At 31.8% G+C, this 22,423-nt stretch overlaps 3 protein-coding genes across 4 annotated transcripts; all 3 read left to right on the forward strand.

Annotated features, from left to right (window-relative positions):
• Positions 1 to 9,004: 9,004 nt before the first annotated feature.
• On the forward strand, positions 9,005 to 10,731 carry LOC122536287 (flexible cuticle protein 12-like). The gene is made up of 2 exons (XM_043668528.1): positions 9,005 to 9,152; positions 10,380 to 10,731. The coding sequence occupies exons 1-2, from the start codon at positions 9,144 to 9,146 to the stop codon at positions 10,689 to 10,691; spliced, it is 321 nt and encodes a 106-aa protein (XP_043524463.1). The 5' UTR covers positions 9,005 to 9,143; the 3' UTR covers positions 10,692 to 10,731.
• A 2,089-nt stretch (positions 10,732 to 12,820) lies between these two features.
• LOC122536292 (flexible cuticle protein 12-like) lies at positions 12,821 to 13,820 on the forward strand. The gene is made up of 2 exons (XM_043668537.1): positions 12,821 to 12,897; positions 13,327 to 13,820. The coding sequence occupies exons 1-2, from the start codon at positions 12,889 to 12,891 to the stop codon at positions 13,642 to 13,644; spliced, it is 327 nt and encodes a 108-aa protein (XP_043524472.1). The 5' UTR covers positions 12,821 to 12,888; the 3' UTR covers positions 13,645 to 13,820.
• A 1,149-nt stretch (positions 13,821 to 14,969) lies between these two features.
• LOC122536291 (sodium-dependent phosphate transport protein 1, chloroplastic-like) lies at positions 14,970 to 17,505 on the forward strand. Of its 2 annotated transcripts, none has more exons than XM_043668536.1 (8): positions 14,970 to 15,445; positions 15,558 to 15,717; positions 15,789 to 15,901; positions 15,997 to 16,131; positions 16,200 to 16,404; positions 16,468 to 16,612; positions 16,692 to 16,806; positions 16,880 to 17,505. In XM_043668536.1, the coding sequence occupies exons 1-8, from the start codon at positions 15,254 to 15,256 to the stop codon at positions 17,033 to 17,035; spliced, it is 1,221 nt and encodes a 406-aa protein (XP_043524471.1). In that variant the 5' UTR covers positions 14,970 to 15,253; the 3' UTR covers positions 17,036 to 17,505. The 2 variants fall into 2 exon arrangements, with proteins under 2 accessions (XP_043524471.1, XP_043524470.1); XM_043668535.1 differs by having other exon boundaries at positions 15,997 to 16,128; positions 16,197 to 16,404.
• The last annotated feature ends 4,918 nt before the right edge of the window (positions 17,506 to 22,423 follow it).

Below are 22,423 nucleotides of genomic sequence, written 5' to 3' on the forward strand. Positions count from 1 at the left end.
ATATTTTGTAATCGGGTAGGTATTACTTGATGAAATTTAAGACTTGGTATCAGGAGAACATGAGATTCGAAGAGGTGGCACGCCTGGATTCTAGAGACAGCTCTTCTCCTGATACCTCAAATATTCTACAAATTTTTAAGCGCGCATATTTTGTAATCGGGTAGGTATTACTTGATGAAATTCAAGACTTGGTATCAGGAGAACATGAGACTCGAAGAGGTGGCTCGCCATGATTCTAGAGACAGCTGTGCTCCTCTTACCTCAAATATTCATCAAATTTTTCATGCGAATATTTTGTAATCGGGTAAGTATCATTTGATGAAATTTAAAACTTGGTATCAGGAGAACATGAGACTCGAAGAGGTGGCTCGCCAGGATTCTAGAGACAGCTGTGCTCCTGATACCTCAAATATTCATCAAATTTTTCGTGCGAATATTTTGTAATCGGGTAGGTATCACTTGATGAAATTTAGGACTTGGTATCAGGAGAACATGAGATTCGATGAGCTGGCATGCCAGTATTCTAGAGACAGCTGTGCTCCTGATACCTCAAATATTCAACAAATTTGTAAGCGCGAATATTTTGTAATCGGGTAGGTTTCACTTGATGAAATTTTAGACTTGGTGTCAGGAGAACATAAGATTCGAGGAGGTCTCACGCCTGGATTCTAGAGAGAGCTGTGCTCCTGATACCTCAAATATTCAACAAATTTTTAATCGCGAATATTTTGTAATCGGGTAGGTATTACTTGATGAAATTTAAGACTTGGTATCAGGAGAACATGAGACTCGAAGAGGTGGCTCGCCAGGATTCTAGAGACAGCTGTGCTCCTGATTCCTCAAATATTCATCAAATTTTTCGCGCGAATATTTTGTAATCGGGTAGGTATCACTTGATGAAATTTTAGACTTGGTATCAGGAGAACATGAGGCTCGAGATGTTGGCACGCCTGTACCCTGCAGATCGCAGCGGTCCTGGTAGTTCAAACACTGTTCTCTATCGTTTTCGAACATTTGCTAATTCAATTTTGAATAATTGAAATTTTGTTTTGTCTGCAAACATATACTTACCCATACTTACCTGGTATCCATGATGTATTCACAAGTGTTGTAGAGGAGAAATGATTTTATAATAATTCACTTCGAACTAAGTTAACATACGAATACTTACCCGTACTTACCTGGTATCCATGAATTATCCACAAGTGTTGTAGAGGTGAAATTATTTTATAATAATTCACTTAGAACTAAGTTTACGTACGAATACTTACCCATACTTACCCAGTATGAACTGTCCACACGTATTGTAGATTATTTCATTGCATAATAGATCACTTAATAGACTACAGCTGTTGAAATATATGTATATATATATATCAAAAACTTTGAAATTTTGCTTTGTTTGCAAACATTGGTATGTTTATTGGATTTCCAATGGTTATTTACATTTTTTGATTGTTTGGTTTGGTTTACAATGTTTGTTTACATTTTTTTGGTGTAATCATACTTTGTTTTGAAAAATTTTCGTAAATTTGTAATTGGAATTTCGTGAACTTTGAAATTGTGCTTTGTTCGCAAATTATGACGTGTTTATCTTGGTTTCCAGTGTTTCTTTACAATTTTTTATGTAACTACACGTTTGTTCTCAACAATTGTCGATATTTGTGAATTTTCGAAAATTTTTGGAGAGAAATAATATTTGAAACTTACAAAATATAGTTGTAAATCGCGTTTGTGTAATTGTGATGTGTAATTGTATACCTCGGAATGTAACATAGACCTTTATTCGAGGTTTTCATTCAGTTATTTGTCTGGTTCGATTGACGAATACATATACGGTTGATTTTCATATACAAAGATGATACGCCAGTCAGCGTCAATGGAATGATGTTACCTAGAAAACGATGAATCTTCCTGCGATGAACTCATGTTTTCAAGTGAAAGTAAAATTTTCTGGGAATCAAGAGTTCGATTGGAAAGGAATTTATGAAGTGGCTAGAAGACATGTTTGCCTTTGGTAGGAGAGCCTCGAGTGAAATACTTAATTTTTGGTCATTTTTCTCCGATAGAATTATGTAGCAGGCGTTTAGTTAAATGTGATATTTGAGAAGTTATTACAGTTTGAATTATATAGGAATTGTATCATGGATATTTATACATTTGTAAGAAATTTAGATCAAAGTAGTGTTCATTTTAATGTATATAGATGTCTATTTGAATTTTTTTTTTTTTTTATTACACTTAAAAAGAATATGAATTTGGGAAACACTTGCAATATATTTATTTATTTTATTTTCTCAGATGTTACGTTGTAATTAATTTCTCTCCAAGTTATGTCATTAATTGACTTTAAATTATATGTAAAATTAATTTTGATCGGTAGATTAATGGATGGAAACTTTCTAGGATAGACTTTCTAAAAGTGTATCAGATTCTAGATTCTTAGAAAACAAATTCTCGAGTAGCAAGGCCACAGGAATTCTCCTCCTCCTTTCCAAGCTTCCTTCGAATTTATTATGCTTTGTAGGGACATCAACAAAATAATAATATTTTTACGAGAATACTAAGCAAAGCTTTAAAATAGAGCGACTAATTAGTTAATAAACGTGCATAAAAATTTGCGAATATTTAATTAAATAAGGAAACATAAATATGTCTAGAATTAACAGAATATCCTTCTAAGTGTAAAATATGAATTAATTGAATTAATAGGTTACGAATATTTTCATATATATATATATATATATATATATATATATATATATATATATATAACCGTTTGATATTTCAGCAATATTATTACAGTTCAATATAATAATTGAACAGTATGATTAAAATCGAAATAACATTTGAAAGTCAATGAATTATAATCATTGTTATTCAGCTAGAGTCGTGGCATTGAAAATAGAATAAATATCATTATTTTATTCTTGTATCTCCTGTTTAGTTAAAAGTGATATTATCTTAGAACGTTAAAGCGTTCTTGTTCAGGAATAATTTATTCGTTCTACGGACGATGACACAAACGAAAGTTCGGTTCGGCGGCCTCCGGTAATTTATTTTAAGGGGCTAAATAGACAGAAAACAGTGAAACAGGAAGACGACACGCTCGTCATAGCTCAACGCTGATATGCATCGCGACAATCATCTCGTTAGATATATTTTACATAAGCAAGCGTAACGTTTGAACGCTTTACATCTGTTGCACGAACCACGAGATCGCCGGCGAAGATATCGGTGATGGATTCAAGTCAGCATCACCGTGGGCTTGTAACGAAATAATTGACTTCGCTTATGGTTTCAACGAGCTCCGGCAATGTTTCTCCAAAGGCGAAATATCTACAACCCGCGTCGTTAATGCGTCGATTAATTTCAATTCCTAGAGCCTGAACATTAACTTCCGTACGCTTTTATTTCGCAAGTTTTGAAATAGATATATATATAATTTTATTTCTTCTTTACAACAAGTTTAAACGTAATTTTAAAATTTGTGGAATAAAAGTTGTGTATTTTTAATAAATGTTTATATTAATTAAATAAAATATAAAAGATAATTAAAAATTATAAAATTTATATATATATATATATATATTACATTTATTCACACCTATATATATATATATATATATATATATATATATATATATATATATGTCGAATTTTAATGTTAGAAAGTTCCAAAATGCAAAGTCTGATCTAACAAATAAATGTCGAATTTTAATGTTAGAAAGTTCCAAAATGCAAAGTCTATGATCTAACAAATACTTTACTGTGAATGAAAAAATGAAATTCAACTAGGGATTATCTACGACAGTTTCTAGGGTTGCAAAATATTTTCATCCTACCTTTCACGTACTTATAATTCATCAAAATGGAAACTTTCTGGCCTTTCTGAATTTCTGAAAATACTAAACTAAATTCCTTCCCCTTTGGAAGGGGAGAGAAACTGATTAATTAGCGCTACCGTGCTGTGGCTCGGTTAAAACCATTTACTGGTTTATCGAGGTTTCTGTCTCCTAATCCGAAGGAGAGGATTCTCCTTCTCGTAGCGTGTACAATCGATTATACAATATCGTCGCGCCTCACGTCGAGCTTCAAAGCAAAAAGGGAAAAGTCACGACCCGTCTGCCGATGCACGAGCCTGTAAGAACTCAGCCGATTATCTAATGTTGTGCCACCATAAGTAAGTACTTATATTCATCGTGAGCAGTGAGGATACCCCAGTGGGTGGGGAAACATCTTAACGAAACCTGATCAACGGAAATTTCACTGAAAGTATGCACGAACGAAAGTGACGAGAATAGAAGGCGACATGATCGATTTCGGTGCCATTTTTTTTCTCATCTTCGCGGAGTTGCGATCGCGACGTCTACAACAGGATGTAATGGCACATAAATCACATGGTTTTACGGTTTGTCACCTGGTAGGCGATGAATACGCCATGTAGTACATAAATAAGCTCGTCACGATGTGTCGTGAAAAAGATTTCAAATTTCCGATGGTTTATGTTTTAACTGGGCCATTTTTTTTTTTTTTTCTCAACCCATCGAAAAAGGATTGATTTATCACATCTGTCTTGAATATACAATTGATACGCGATATTTAATTTTTCGAACTTTCGCAAAATTATAAAATTTAGATGGGAAACGCCTGTGGTTAACAATATTATCAAGCAAATCTTTTGTATTTCTTTTTTTGTGTGAGTGTTGATTCGTCCTTTTAAGTCGAAAGTCTGTAAAGAATTTATTAAATTTTGGAGAAGAATGAAAATAAATATTGGCGTCCTTTTGCAGTTGCAAGTTGAAACATTTCGACCATTAAAGTACGAAAAGTACAAGCTACAGAGAAGTGTATTAGATACAAATCAATTATGCAATTTTATCTTTTTGTTTTCCACTGATCAATAAATCCTCGTTTTCTTGTTCTTACGATAATCGGGTATTATTATCATCAATATTTCACTCTTTTGTATTATAATGACATTAGGATGATTATTCATGGCGCAAAGAAGTAGTACATCTTGAGTACAAGTTTGCATTTGCATCAACAAATTAAATGTCAATGTATGTATATTCTCCTCGTTATTACGACAATTTTATTTCTTCTCTGCAACAAGTTTAAACGTAATTTTAGAATTTGTGGAATAAAAGTTATGTATTTTTAGAGAATGAGCAAGTATATTATCGTATAATAAATGTTTATATTAATTAAATGCAATATAAAAGATAATTAAAAATTATATTATAAAACTTATATATGTACATATATATCTATAAATTATATATATATCTAAAATATTATATATATCTAAAGAATGTTACAATGAATGTTTAAATAATTATAAACTTGTTATGAACAATTCGTATAATAATCTTGCAATGCAACGAATCTTCTACTATTAGATTTATTCTAATTTTTATTTTACTTTGTGAAACTAGTATTCAGAAATAAAGTAGCATGTTGGCACACTCTTGTACCAATTTTAGCCTAAACAATTACACCAGCAGTTTTGTTTCGAGAATGCCAACTTTTTAATATATATACATGCATTACTCAACAACATTTTCTGTGACGATCACCGTCAACCAAAGTATCTTCAATCATGCACTGTCAAAGTGAAAACGAAACATCCCATTGTATTCCATTTTATACCGTTTGGAAATTAAAATTCAATCTGTATGTGTCGTCTGAAGGTGTGACTCAATAACCAACAGATTTCATTATAAATAAATAAAGTATTACGTTATTATTAGTTATTAAATAAATATAAATGGTAGCTTATTTAAGAAGCATCTTTTTTTCTAACATTGTTAACAATAATAATTGCATTACGTTGTTTATTACGTTCTCTTTGCCCAGACCTGTAGTATATGATTCCTTGGAAACATTTTCACAAATGTCCATAGTCAAGATTAATTGTTGCAAACTAATGTGTTGAGAACGTCGAGTACGCGAACGTAACCACATGGGAATCTGACGAAACGAGCCTCTACCTTCGATTACTACACGTTCACCATTCTTCGTAGCTTTCGATCAATTACAAGGATATAAAATCCTAAGGAAGAAGGAAAAAAGAAGAAGAATAGGAAGAAAAGAATCGTGACACAGAAGACATAGATCTTCTCGCGTTCAGAACTCATCTTCTTCTCTTTCCATGTCGTCGTCCTTTTCTTCGACGATGCCCCGTCTCTTTCGAACATTAGCATAAAACCTTATGCCTCCGTCGCTTACGTAATATCCGTTGACTTTCTTTTCGAACTTACACGCGTATCTTCTTTCTCCTATTCGATCCCTATTGCATCTTCTTTTTTCTTTTTGTCGTTGTATTTGGAGAAGTTGGAGAAAAAAACTTAGAAAGAGTTAGGGAAATTGGAAAGATTTTAAAAATTAGAAAACGTTTCAAGCTGGAGATAGGTAAATTTAAAAATTAAATAAGAAGAGAGAAGATTGAAAAATTGCAAGCATCAGAGGATGATAGATTTGAATCGAAACTAGAAACTAGGAAAAAATGGAACTTCGGGAAATCAAAGAAGAAAGAATTTGAAAAGAAATATTAAAGAAATCGGGAAGAGAAAGAATAGAAAATTAGGTGGAAACCAGAGGAATTAGAGGACGAAGGATGCTTTTGTTCTGCTTCTGCATTCCACGCGCTTAGAACGCACAACAAGGTCGACTTGACGTAATCATTCTACACGAGACACGCTTCCTCGCGATCTTTATTTTTAATCCTTGTAGGTTTGAATATATTTGCAAGATTTATACACGAGTATCGTCCGTGAAAACGCGATGTCACCGGAAGATTTCATCAAACGCTTTACGCCACAATTTTTGTGCCGCCGAATGAAAGAATTTCGCAAAGAATTTCGCAAAGAATTTCGACAGATAATTATCCAATTCAGTCCTGCCGTCAGAGAACTGAATTTTCGTCAAAAATTTGGACGTACTGTCAGACTGTATGTACAGCAATAGTTAATTGCTTTAATATAATCGCAATATTTCAATTAAAATTTTATTTGAATTATTTTTACAAAATATTGTTTTGTTATATGTTATATTATTTTATTTATAATCGTTCTCATTTATTAACTATTATTATTGATAACAATATGAATAATTAATTATTAATGGATTTCAATGCGTATGAATTGCGATGGACTATAATTAAGATTAATATGCAATTGATTACATTCGTTATTCGTTAAAAATCAAATTTGAAAACTTTTGTCAAATTGATGATCAACTTTGAAAAATAAAGCATTTAGAGAGAAGAAGTACATCTAGAGATTTCTAATTTCTAATTCATTTGATTTTACTGTATGTAATAAATATTAGAATAAACATTGCATATTGTAATTACAACATTACGCAATACTATTATTTAATATAAACGACGTTTAGTGCTACAAAATCACTTTCCACTCTTCGTTAATAGCAATTGCGAAAGATACATCGCAACGAAAGTATAAAATGGCCATTTTCGACGCAAGCATAATTCGTCTATCGCAATTAACCCTACCGTGTCATTGGTTTGTAAAAAGTCAACGATAAACTCAGACATTATGCTCCTGATCGTCTTTGTTTGTCTCGAGAAGATGTTCGAACGTGACTTTTGCTATATCATCAGGGATTCACCTTTCGGAAGAGATGGATACTAGTTTGCGTGACCTCCGAAATATTATGGCATCGATTGGCGATTAATTTGTAAAAAATGTAAACGACAGCGAGTGGACGAGCATCCACGACAGGCCAAATCCAATTTGGAATTATACTGATACCAAGAATCTCTTCAACTGATTTCGCCAATACATGCTTCCATTAAAAAGAACGTATAATAGATCTAGATTGTTCCCTCATTTCTTTTTTTCTAATCTTTTAATTACACTGACTAAAATATAATTATTGTGAACATTCAAATGATATGTTTCGAGGCACGTTTATCTTTGGAAAAAATGACAAATTCTTTCAGAAATATTTCTACATTGTACGATTTGCTCTTCAATCATTTTATTTTATTCTTTTTCTTTTTAAATAAAAAGAGATCGAAGAATAAACTGGAAAATCGATCGCGACTAAACAAATTTCATTATTGCAACAACCTACAATACTTTCATTCTCTTCTGAATATTCTCACGTTTCCCCAAACCATAATATATTCATAATTTCGTATTCCCCAAACCATAATATATTCATAATTTCGTATTTCCTCTAAAATGATTATCTTCTGCGTATTCAAATTCCCCGAAACGCTGTTACCAAGCCCTATATATGCTGATTGTATAATATCTAGATTGTACAATATCTGGTCATTTCTTTCTTTCTAATCTTTTAATTACACTGATTAAAATATAATTATTGTGAACATACAAATGATATGTTTCGAGGCACGTTTGTCTTTGGAAAAAATGACAAATTCTTTCAGAAATTTGCTCTTCAGTCCTTTAAAAAAAAAAAAACAGAAAGAAATCGAAGAAAAAAACTGGAAAATCGATCGCGATTAAACAAATTTCATTATTGTAACAACTTACAATACTTTCATTCTCTTCTGAATATTCTCACGTTTTCCCAAACCATAATATATTCATAATATTCGTAATATATATTACATATAACGTATTATATAATTATATATTACATATAACGTATTATATATATTATATGTATTCATAATATTCATAATATATTCATAATTTCGTATTTCCTCTAAAATGATTATCTCCTGCGTATTCAACTTCCCCGAAACGCTGATACCAAGCCCTATATATCTTTCGAAGGGATTTTTTGACATCATTGTTTCATCCAAGTTTGGTCAGGCGAGGAATTTACGGTGAAATCCGCGCGCGATTATCGCTGCCGGCTGCTCTTCCTCTTGCCTGGCATTCACCGCCCCTTCCTTTGTCGGTCATCATTTTATCACCGCCAACTCCGACCAATGCCATTCGATGATTTCGACATCTTGGACGAAGAATTTTGGGAGCTGGTTCCTCCTTGGAAGGGGCAAGATTCATTTGGAAATCCGGCTATATAACGGTCCTCTGGATCACGGATCGAAACAGTATCGTAATCTAGCTCATCTCAGGTCAACACCTGTACACACGTCGTCCACGACAATTGAAGAAGTTCAAACGAAACCAAGACAACCAATCATGAAGCTGGTGCGTGTTTTCCCTTCGAGTACTAAACGAGATTCGAATCGTCGAAAGTGTATTATCGTGGTTTCATTCTCGCGATTTCACCTGTCTTCCTTTCGATTGGATAGGATTTCTTCGTACATTACATCCCTTGAAAGAATTCTTAGAACAAGTATTGTATCTGTGTCAAAATTGTCGAAAGTTAAATGACGCATTACGCAACGAATCTGTAAAGTGTTATCGTATTAATAATTGTATTATAAAACAAACACTCTTTTGAAACGAAAGCATTTCGTTTGACTCAATGAATTATTAAAAGTAAATGCTAAATCTCAATTCTGAATGTTAACTCTCAAGGGGGGTAGCAATGACTGTAGCAATTTGTATTTTTGAATTTTACATTGTGATCGAAGATCAAAGTGTGACGAAGATAAAATTAAGTTGAATTAAAAATGTCAAAATTGAGCAATTCAATAGAATTTTTTTAGTAGTTCAATGATGCCAATTAGGGGTTGAAAATTGAAGCGTATCCTAAGACTTCGTTTCAAGCAAACGGTGTAAAATCGCCGATTTAAAGTTTGGAAACAGAAAACTAAGATGGAATTCTTCTGTTTTCTTCGATTGGTGGACTTTTATTCTTGAAATGGGAAACGATCGTAAGAGATCGTCGGTGATCCAACAGTTACGAGCGTGTAATTAACGCGCACGGGATCGTTATGTACCATTAACGATACAACGATACCGCGCAACGATCCAGCAATTACATTTAGTAATTCGTTCTCCTGTTGCCTATTGTTGGCATGCAAATATGTTTGTAGAATTATTTTAACTAAATCGTTGGCAGCGGATGTCTCTCCTTGCGTAACACACGTGCCTCCTTGCCACCGGAAGACAGTGACGAATTGCTCGGAACAATTAAAGAAACAATTATGAAATACGACGAATTACCATAGTGTTTACTAAAGATAGGCAGAATAATCGTGCACTTTGATTGTCGAACGATTAAAAAAAAAAAAAAAGATAATGAGAATAATTGAAAATTTTATAAGTTTACTTCAATCTTGACATAACTATTTCGTACCACGAATCGATTTTTGAAAAGATTTTAAAATAACTTTCACCGTCTTCAATCTTTGCTATATCAATCACCCGTTTTTAATCAACAAGATTCAAAACAAAAACCTTTCGTCTCATCTGTTAATAACAAGCTAATTGACAAGCGTCAATTGATTTTCTTTCTCTTCGTTACAGCTTGTCGCTTTCGCCCTCGTCGTCGTCGCTGCCTCTGCTGCTCCCCAAGGCCACCAGGAGGACGTACTGCTCGTCAAGGAAACACCCTCTGACAATATTGGTGTCGGTCATTATAACTACGGCTACGAACTTTCCAATGGACAAGCTCACCAAGAATCCGCCGAATTACTGAACGCTGGAACCGAAAACGAATCTTTGGCTGTTCGCGGAAGCTTCACCTGGGTTGACCCTCAGACCAACGTGAGATACACTGTCAATTACGTGGCAGACGAGAATGGTTTCCAACCGCAGGGTGATCACATCCCCGCCTGAACCTGTACTCTAGTTTTAAATAAATTTCTGCTCTGAACAATTCCCTGATCTATGTCTCTCCCCCTCTCGTTGTCATCTTTCCTTTCTTTTTCGAGTCGATTAATTCTCTGCGCTTTTCCATTCGGACTACATTCGACACGTGGTTCCTCTTTATTCGAATATGAAACTCTGAATTCTGATTTTTAAATTTTCTTCCATCTGCTATTGGATATAAAGAAGGCCAAACAATAAAACGTCAATAAAAATATGATGATAATTAAGTAAATGTATGTTTTTCTGTAATTATAAAATTACAAAATCGGTAGAATGTATTAGAGAATTATAATGTATGAAATGAACGATATCTAAAGAATACTATATATTATTATGAAAGTTAAGTTATGTTATTGTATCATTAATAATAAATATAGTATTAATTAATAATTAATACTATACATTTTACTATAGTAAAATAACTTAGCAAGTTATGAAGTTATATAATTTAATTTTAAAGGGAAGGTTATCAAATCGATTTATCATTTGCAAATTTCTCAATTTTATTACCTTGGTAATATAATTAATATTCGGATGACTTATTTCTATAAGTTTTATCATATTCTGTCATAAATAATATCCAGACGATTTATTACAAGAAAGTAGCAATTAATTCCAAGAGGAAATTTAAAAAAATACTATTTGCAATATTATTCTTTAATGTCAGTAGTTGCGAAGAGTATAGATTAGATTCTGTTATTTTTCAAACAGTTATAAGCACACATAGCAATATACTTAATACACATCGATATATTAAGTATTTAGAAACATACAGATTTCTCTATTGAAACATTAATTAATTAGATTAATATTTCAATCGTATCAATTTTATCCACATTGATGGATTTCAAAGGAAGGGAGCGAGCAATAAAAGTTAAATTAAAAAGTTAATTGTAATTTGGAAAAAATAAAAATGCGTATAGTAAAATCAAGTAAAGAAAACAGAGTAGGTGTAAAATTGAATAAATTTATGAATCACTTGTTGGAACAAAAAGGAAATATAAAATAGGAATCGGTAAAGGAAGGCGTGTTTTTCTTCAGAACTTCTTCAGAAATTTTTGACCTATTGACCATTACTACGTGCTCGTAGTAATGATTAGTAACGAAGAGATTGCGTACATTTAACACGATGGTGTTGTAATGATACCTGTTGCAAAAATTGGTTAAATTACACGATATTTAGAATCGATTTAGGATTCGACGAAGATGTTTTTTAGAGACCGATTATCCTTGGATTGTACTATCACTTTAAAATTGTTCACATAAAATTAACTGAAGGACGAATCTAACACTGCTTTTCTAATGTAATTTATTCTCTAATTTTTAAAAAACTAATACTAGGAAGGATCGACGTACTTATAAAAACACATAATGCATCCCATTCGTTGTTTTACGTTAAGGATCGTTTCATTCTTAAAGTCATTGCAGTGCTTTTGTTAATGTTCCTTTTAGTATACTTATCTCACGATTAGAATGTCGATAGATATCGATAGATGTTAAGATAGAATATTTTATGCAAAAGATCGAGTTTTTCAATAAAATCTTCAAAATTATATTTTTCATTGAGGGACTTTGTTGTTTGAGATGTAGAATTTCTTTAAAAAAAAGCTAAATTATATATTACGCTAAATTTTTATTATTTTGTCATCGTATTAAAATTAAATAAATCATTAAAGTAAAGCATTTTAAGTAACTCATTTTTGTAACTATAAGATAGTGGTAAAACCTTGATATGTTTATTCCTCAGTGTCGGATTTACGACGACGTTAATTTATCTGACAGAATGACGGAAGAAATCAAAGAAGTTGTGTGGTTCTATCTAAATAAGAAATAACATTTTTTTTTAGCATCATTCAAAATGATATAGTTAGTTGCTAATATCGTCACGGGCATATAAATATATTTAATACTTCTATACTTAACCGATAATTTATTTCAAGTTAATTTTCCAAAGCTTTCAATCAATTTCGGCAAACCGACACACTTTTACAACGAAGGCCAAAAGGAAGGAAAGGTGAAATCGTAACATAGGAAAGGTGAAAGGTGAATGTATCGTAAAATCATGGGGGTTTTAGCAGAAGGAGATCCACTATAAAATTCGAGATGATTCTCGGTATCGACATCAGTCTTCCAAACGAGACAAATCAATACACACATCAACAAAATGAACACCGTAGGTATCACAATTGAGGTTTGCCAGTTTAAGCAATTATAAAAACTGGAGAAGAGATTGAACAGGATGACAATTTTCTAATTTTTGAATTTTATTTCTTCACTTTCAACTATAAATTTCATTATCTATATCGTGCGTATCAATCACAGTGATATAATACCATAAATCAAATAATTAAATATAAATATGTAATTCAAAAATGATTAATTTACCAATTGCGAAACGTAACTGTTTCGTTTAATTTTTCACATATTTTTGCACTTCTATTCGACACTACAATGTGTAAATTTTCAAATCCGATTTCTTTGAAAATAAAATAATGTTATTCTTTCTTTCCCATGTAGAATCGTCCCCGAATCAAGTGGTATAATAGAAATTATAAAATCCCGTGTGTTTTCTAAATTAATATACTTATACTTCTTCTTTCAGATCGTTGTTCTTGCCGCCCTTGTAGCTGTTGCTGTTGCAGCTCCACCGGCAATAGTGCCTCAGCAAATAGTTCTCGTTAAAGAAGTTCCCTCTGACAACGTCGGCCTTGGCGGTTACACTTATGGTTTCCAACTTTCTGATGGACAAGCCAGAGAGGAAACTGCAGAATTAGTCGGGGGTGGAACTGATGACCAATTCTTAAGAGTTCGCGGTAGTTTCAGCTTCGTCGACCCACATACCAATGTTGCATACACTGTGAATTACGTCGCCGATGAGAATGGTTTTCACCCAGAGGGAGAACATCTTCCACGTGTTTAAATTTTACGAATACTCACCATAGCAACACCTTGATTATGCAAAAACCCCGAGCACTTTCGATTGATTCTGTTTGACCATTATGCTCAATATTACATGTGTACCTCGTTTACATCTGCAATAATGTACATTTCTGTATCATAGTTACGTTAATGTTTAATAAATACTACAATTAGTTAGAAGAATTGTTTTCATTCAAAAATTATTACATCTTTATTGCACGTTTCAAGCCTTCTAGTCTATTCCGAATTTCGTAGCACACGAATTTCCCACAAAGCTAATTTCTGGGCTAGTACGAAATTCACTATTCCCGCAAAATGAATTTCATAACCCAAATGAATTTCTCACAGAGATAATTTATCGACATCTCTGAATTTTTCCATCCTTAGAAATGTATTTGTATTATAGTGACTCGATTACAAACGATTAATCAAAAATTTTAAATAGTACTTAGAAATGTTATAGGAGAGAATTTATTGTTTAATTGTTGCAAGTAAATTATTGGAAATATTAGATAATGTTTAAACAATTATAATATTCAGTGATATATATAATATATTATTCACTACAATTAAAAATTCACTTTGAAAGTTTAATCGATGTGCACATGATGAAACTTTTTCCCTGATCAACCTTCAAGTAAAGTCATTGATGCACAACAGGTGATTTATCTTTCTCAATACTTCCAAAAACCCTTTTTCTATTACAGTAATCAATAATTTTAGTTTTTAGGTTTTATTTTACAATTTTATTATTTTATAGCACCCCATTAATTTAAGGCAACAATAAATACTGTAATTTTCTTATATTTTTTTACAAATTGAAACTACATTTGTTGTTCTGCATTTTTAATCATTAACTTTGTACACACTAAATGCTAATTTACATAAAAAATAATTACACGTAATAATTATAAAATTAAGTTGGTCGTCTCTTAAGAATAGTCATGCAAATGAGAAAGTGTTCATGTTCAATTCAATAAAAGATTTTCGGTGTGACGTAACATTCATGTTTTCTGATTTTAATTCCTATTACTAGTGGCGCTGCGGTGTAAAACCTGTCTAAGTTGATATGGTAGGATGTGACATGCAAATGATAAGGAGATCAGGTAAAACATGGGACATAAAAATGTATTGAATATTCGGTCTGTCCTAGTTAGTCAATGATATTAGATTTATTCTGCTCCAAGACAAAATTACGAGAATAATGTAAATCTCTTAAGAGTTATTAAGTTCGTTTCTACATTATCTACAATTACGCTTTTCTGTTTTTCGCTAAACAATATTTGAGCACCATCTTACAAATACAACTTGCAACTACAACCAACATTGTGCACGTTGCACGATTGTAATATTTGACACGTCAAGTTTTGTAGATTTCGAGCGTTGCAATGCGAGTGTTTTTTACGTTTCTGTTTCGTTAGATTTATTAACTGTACCAAACTTCTTAGCCGGGTACAAATTTTCGACGTGATAACAATGCCTATCGCCAGCAGTAATACAACATCAAGTGATAGAATATTCCAATAAATTTTTTAGTCGACGTGTCGATCGAGGTTAGAAACTCTCCGGGCTGGTTATGCGATGTAACTGACTTGAAAAATCAAACAGATATGCCGAAATTTCGTATGCTTCCGCGTACTTCGCGAATCGTGGCATTATGTTCCGCCGCGAACTTCATAAACGCGGCGGATCGAGTTATAATGCCCATAGCGATCGTTCCTATGACCGACGAGTTTAAATGGGATCTGTATTGGCAAGGCTGGATACTTTCTGCCTTTGCCTTTGGTTATTTTACTAGTCAGGTATATATGTATATGTATTAGAGTATTCTGTATCAAAATCTTTATTTGTTCACTTTAATCTAAGGAATTTTTCACACTCTTGTTGTATTTATTTAATTAATTTTTACATTAGATTATTGGTGCAAATACAGCGAGTCGTTTCGGGTGTAAAATGGTATTAATGTTGGCTGTTTTACTGTGGTCTATTAGCACGGTTATAACTCCAATTTTGGCTCAATCAGTTCTGTTACTCATTATTTGTAGGGTGATTTTGGGACTTGGAGAAGGCTTGGGTAAGATTTTGTTAAACAAATAAACAATTCTGTAAAGTACAATGTAATATTTATCACTGTCTCTCGATTAGGTCTACCAGTTATTTTTCACCTGTTTGCACACAGTGTTCCCGTAGAGGAACGATCTAGAGCGTTTGGATATCTCGTAGCCGCTGGCTCTGTTGGACAAGTTGTTGCATCTGTTGTAAGTGTAAATCTTGTATAATGGAAAGCCGATCGTTTAGAAATATTTGTTTAATTATTTTATTTAAAATACAAAATTATTCAAAATACTTACAGTTGTGTCCTCATTTGTCATGGCAAACAGGATTTTATTTATTTGGAACAATTGGTATTGTATGGACACTTTTGTGGCTAATACTGTACCAAGAAACTAATTCCCAAGATGAAATCCCATTATTTGTACCTAAGGTAGTCAATTTTTATTTTGGTATAAATGCATTTAGTTTAGGTATTAATTGATATTTCCCAATTTTAAGGGGACACAGAATAGAAGTTTGCGATGGACTGAATTCATTTCACATTGGCCTTTGTGGGCATTGTATATAGCTCATTTTGCAATGAATTGGAGTAACTATATAATAATGCAATGGTTGCCAACTTACCTTGCCAGAAATCTTTCTGCTAACAAAGAAAGCATTAGTTTAACAGCATTTCCATACATCGTAAATTCTCTTGTTGGCATTGGTATGTATCAGACAATATCTAATAAAAAAATCATGAAAAATTAATAATTGAATATATCTACAGTGGCTGGTCACAGTGCTGACAATCTTATACAAAAGAGATGGCCGATTCTATCTGTAAGAAGATTAATGACAAATATAGGTTTAATTGGTCCTGGTGCATTTCTATTAGCATTCTGTGCTGTGGACAATTTACTTGCTGCAGTAATGTTCGTATTAAAGTTGAATTAATTACAACAACTTTTATCTTAATTTTAGTATGTAATTTGTGATTTTCTTTTATTGCAGTTTTGTGTCAATATCTATGGGACTCTGTGCATGTAATTCTGCGGGCCACCTCAGTAACCATGCAGATATAGCACCAAATCACGCGGGGATCACGTTTGCGGTTTCTAATACTATAGTACGTTCGTCGTATTTTTATTAGCATGATAAATATTTTACAAACAAATTAATAATTTAAACGTATATTTTAGGCAACGATACCGGGTATTCTATGTGGCCCATTAACAGCTGAATTAGTGACCGCGTCACACGGTCGTTGGTTGCCAGTTTTTGTGCTAGCTGCAGCAATTAATTTTACAGGGGCCATTATATACCAAAGTCACAGTTCAGCGCTTCCAGTATTGTGATATGTGCTGAGTAAAATCAAGCTTATAAATATTTACTATCGGAATCAACGAAAAAACGTGATCGACGAAAACTTGTACGGACGTACCTTTTTCAGTCGCCGAATACGACTTTTAATGAAAATTTTATCCATTTATAAGGCACCAGTATGACGTGACCGTTATACATCACACACCGGTTAGTTGAAGAAGACATATCAAAGTACTGGACATGTATGCTATGTAAGAATTTTACATATTTTTTGCGTTCAGTTTGCAGTTTACGTCAACGTGACGCGGATCATATGTTAGAATAGTGCCATAATTTTATGCACACGGTGGAATTGGTTGAAAAACATTCTTACCGATATACTTGTAAAATATATTAGCCTAATTAATTATTCTTTTTCATTTGTATATGTTTTAATAATAGTTAAGAATCTTGTGATATATATTCTAACATATAAATAAATAAATTCTCATTTTTTAATATAGATGATAAATGTATATTGTATAAAACATAAGACTGTACATAAAAGAAAAACAAAGAAATTTAATTTTCACATATTTCAATTTATATATATTTAAAGCACCTTTAATGTAGATAAATATTATAATTAAACAAGCAATGTACTACATTAAAAAATATGTTTTTTATATCGTTGAAAATATCTTTTAGATATTATTCCTACATCTTTTTATTTTGTACTATTTAATTTTTATTATGTAATTGTCGCATTATTTATTATATATAATATTTAAACACAAATGTGAACTCAATTTCAAGACACGTTTTTACTAATATTTTTAATACCTAAAAGTTTTATATAGGTTTTAAGGTTGTATCCTTCTTTAGATATTCTGATTGAAGAACACGCATCAATGCATTTTGTGAATAATTATTACTCAACGCATGAAAACCCATTTCTATAAAAGCATTAGTTTGAGGTATATTTTTAGTATTCGTTTGAATCGATGTATCATAATTTAACATATTATATTTCGTTGAATGATCATCTTCCTTTGATGATACAATTTTTGCAATTTCATCTTTTATTTCTACATTTTCAACTTTAGAGTCCATGCTTGTTTGCACAGAACTTTGCATCCGTGATGAAATTTTTGCAACATCTTCTGTTATTCTTGGCTCTATAATTATTTGTACAGAACTTTTCGTTCTTCCTACATTCTGTGATAGAGGATTTTCTTCAAAATCATGAACAATATCATATATATCAAAAGAATTTAAATTCAGCTTTTTCAGCATGTCTGACACATCCTCCGAATGAATTCCCAATTCTTTAATTTTTGATTCCTCTTTGTTAACAAAATTCTTCTCTGCCTCGTTAATATAATTATGCAAGTACCGTTCAATATCAGAATTAATCTTCTTCAAATTTTTCTGACTATTTGCACTTGTATTTCGCTTATGAACATTTGATGGCGAATTATTCTTGCCATTTTGAGATTGCTTATTGGGAAGAAGCGACTTTCTTTCAATTTTTTTATTGGGTATATGTTCCGACGGAGTTACGTCTGATAAATTAGTTTTCAACACGTTTGATAGTTCGTTCAATGTTTCGTCAACAATTTTGTTGTTATCCTTGGGAAACAGCATACTTTTAACTTTCGACGCCTTTTCCTCGAATGATAAGCGATCTGCAGGATCCAATGCTTTCATCGCACCTCGGTGCAAATATCGATTTGACTTCGGATCCATGTAGGATTTTTGCATTTTATCTATATCCTGCGTCATTTTCTCCAATGAGTCGTACAATTTCCTCGTTCGGGCATTCGCAAAACTTTTACCTTGCGTCCATCCGGTACTTGAACGTAATGTGCGCCAATCCGATTTTATTCTCTCCACTTCTCGATCGATTTCGCTGATAAGTTTTTCTGGAAAATTAATATTTCGACAATTATCACGATTTGAAGATTTATTATTTTACACTTTATATTTATTATTTGTTCAATTCGATTTTATTTATTTTTATTACTCATTGAGAGAACATCGTTGCATAGAAATCTTACGTTTTTCAGCACGAGGTTTAATCAGTCGTTGTTCAACACCTGTTTCTTGCTTTTTTATTGTAGCCAAGCTGGCATTTGTTTTAGGATTGCTCACATTCTCGTGCCTTTCTGAATTTCTTATTGAAGAATCGCTATGTGGATTCAATTTTGGTAATACTGATGCGACATGCGGCCGAGTATTACTGGAATTTTGCTTGCTGTTCGTAGATTTGTAAAATGGTTCTGGAAACACAATAAGAAAAGTTAGTAAGATGTCCAATTCAGGAAGAAAGGACGACGAAATTGTACAACTCTCCATGATTAAGTAAATTTTGTTTAAAATATTTGTGGAAAATATTTGCTCTCTGCGATCGTAAGAAATTCGTAAATTTTGAGGCAATATTAACATTATATTATAACGATCGGTAATGTTATTACAGCGTCATGAGATTCTTAATGGTTAGTGACCGTCGAAAAATGTATAATATTATTTTGTATTAATAAGTTTGAACCTATGTGTCTGTTTACATTTATTTATATATATTTAATACTGTCACTTTCTTACTTTTTATAAATTCATAATTGTTGATTGTTTCTCTATAAAATAGTAAAACTTAGATTTTGTAAGTTTTTAATGGAATTTGTCTTTCGATCATTTATATAAAAAAAAAATAATAGTTTATTGATACAAACTATTATAAATTAAATTTTAAATTAAATATAGGTCATTTTTTGAATGTTTTATGTAAATAATGCTCGAAACTGCTGTTGCAAAGTTATATACCTTCTAATCCAACATTTGGTAGATTTTGAATTTCTCTCGTTTTCGTTGCATTACCAGGAGTCGTTGTTGGATTTCCGAATGGATTAAACTCGTATATAAAATTATGTGTCGCTGTAATCCTTTTTGGAACTCTTCTTGTTTTCTTCGCCACAGTTTCTACGGACTATGGATATTAACAATTTTAAACAAATAAATCAAATATTTATTCAATATATAGAAAAAAATTTATGCATAAATTTATTTAAAGATAATTATATACAGTGATGAATGAAAATATTGATACAAACTAGATTTACTTGTAAAATTTAAAATATAAATTAGTAAAGTTCATAATCTACTATCATTACATAACTATGCAATAAAAGTATAACAATAATAGCGAGTATGTAACAAATCATTTCACTGAAATGTAAAATTTTTATTATTGAAATACAAGTATCAACTCCAAGATCCTTCTGGAATCTATATAAAATCAAAAAATGATATAAAAAGAATCGTATCGTTGAAACAAATATCGAAATCTTTCAATAGTTATCTGAAACTGATACAAACTAGATTTATTTGTAAAATTTAAAATATAAATTAGTAAAGTTTACAATTTACTATCATTACATAACTATACAATAAAAGTATAACAATAATAGCGAGTATGTAACAAATCATTTCACTGAAATGTAAAATTTTTATTATTGAAATACAAGTATCAATTCCAAGATCCTTCTGGAATCTATATAAAATCAAGAAACGATATAAAAAATCATATTGTTGAAACAAATATCGAAATCTTTCAATAGTTAACTGAAACGAAATCGATAACAGAATTATCTGCTTTCAATTCTTATTTTTTACACATTGTATGAAACTTGGGAAAATTCTATTTTTCACAAATCAAAGTAAAAGTTTTCAATCATTGGCTGAACTGTATTGATACTTGTTTCATCACTGTGCATCGAATATCAATCTCAACGTGACATAATCTAACTTTCTTTAACCTCCATCCAGTTATCTTCTCGTCGATCGCGGCATCGGCATTCGCTTGGGTTTTTTCACATTTCGATTTGCACCGACCAACATTCACCTCCGAAGAAGCTTGCCTTTCGTGAGCGAGCGACGCAGTCCTCGGCGATTCTTTTTTGTTAATTTTAATTAGACGAGGCCTGCGAAAAATTCCAGAGGTCAGTCCTTTCCTCCCCAAAAAAACCCATCGCCGGTTTCGTGCAACACCTCATCTTTTCAAAACTTCAACTTCGAATTCGCCCTCGTACTAACGAAACATCACAGATCGTTTCTTTCGCTCAATGCATTCGCTTGATCAGCATTGATCGCAAAGAAGAGCTTAAATTTAATCACTCGTGAAGGAGTTGGTTCTCTGGCTTTTGTTACGTTCATCTGGAAATACTGGAATTTATTACTTGTTGTAGATATTGACGCAAGTGTATTCCTCGATGATTCTCTCTGGTTTCACAAAGTGTTGAAAATTAAACACGACCTTTTTCCCTTTCTTGCAGAAGATCGGCCCAGTGTGAACGCGTTTCCTCTTGGTCGAACTCCAAATCGACTTGCACCAACTTTTACAGTCACTGAAATATGTTAGTTCATTCGTTAAGAATTGTTCTCACCATTTTCCAAATATTTACAACATAATTTATTCTCTTGTATTATATTCCTTTGTGTTTCTAACATTTACAATTTATCATGTACAAATATAATTAATTTTATCATGTACAAATATAATTAATTTTCATTGTAATTAATTATTTTCATCTTATTTATCCACTTGCTTGTTTTTAATATATTTTAAAATGATGTTCGTCTTTTAAGCTTTAAGTTTAATTATCTTCAGCTTGTTTCGTTATCAAGCTACAGATGAGAGTTCTTTTAAATTGATAAAGAGATTATCGTAATTAATTCTAGCAACATTATCTAATATTCATAACCAGTTATAATTTTAATCTTAAATGAACAATTTAAATCCTATATATATATATATAGGATTTAAAGTATAATATATATATATAGAGGAATATTAGATAATGTTGCTAGAATTAATTACGATAATCTCTTTATCAATTTAAAAAAAAATATATATATATTTTTATCAATTTAACTACATATATATATATATATATATATATATATAGAGTGTACAATGGCTATACTATATTGTATTACACGTCCAAATCTAATTATATTAAATTTCATATTAGGATATAGAAGTTTAATATCTTAATAAAAAAAAAGAAGTGTAATATATATAATAATAATTTTTGTTTTACAGAAAGCAGCCTATACTTTGTATACCTGGCTTTATCGATTTTCTGCGGAATCTCTTTGTACTGTATTCCCTGCTCTATGTCTTTAACGAACACTGACAGTCCATTGATCCGCTTAGTTTCGCGATTATAATCCCCCTCGGTTTCAGGATGGAATTGCAGAAACGTGGGAGCGCAATGCAATCTGGAGCAACTTGGAAATCCTTCGGAAATCCACGCCAGTTCCAGAAATACTCTTTCAGCTATATTTTAGAATATAGTCTATTATTTAATTGCCCTTGCGTTCTTAACCTGGTAAAAAGTGTTCAACCAAAAGTGACACGTACGAAAAACAAAATAAAATTA

This window comes from Frieseomelitta varia, unplaced genomic scaffold (assembly GCF_011392965.1).
Source record: "Frieseomelitta varia isolate USP_RPSP 00005682 unplaced genomic scaffold, Fvar_1.2 scaffold_819, whole genome shotgun sequence".
NCBI classification, from domain to species: Eukaryota; Metazoa; Arthropoda; class Insecta; order Hymenoptera; family Apidae; genus Frieseomelitta; species Frieseomelitta varia.

What these genes read in the sequence shown, in the direction of transcription:
- LOC122536291 (XM_043668536.1), top strand. Translation starts at nt 15,254, where the DNA reads ATGCCGAAATTTCGTATGCTTCCGCGTACTTCGCGAATCGTGGCATTA. An exon ending in GGGACTTGGAGAAGGCTTGG is followed by an intron (nt 15,718 to 15,788) that starts GTAAGATTTTGT and finishes TCTCTCGATTAG; the next exon opens with GTCTACCAGTTATTTTTCAC. An exon ending in CATTATTTGTACCTAAGGTA is followed by an intron (nt 16,132 to 16,199) that starts GTCAATTTTTAT and finishes AATTTTAAGGGG; the next exon opens with ACACAGAATAGAAGTTTGCG.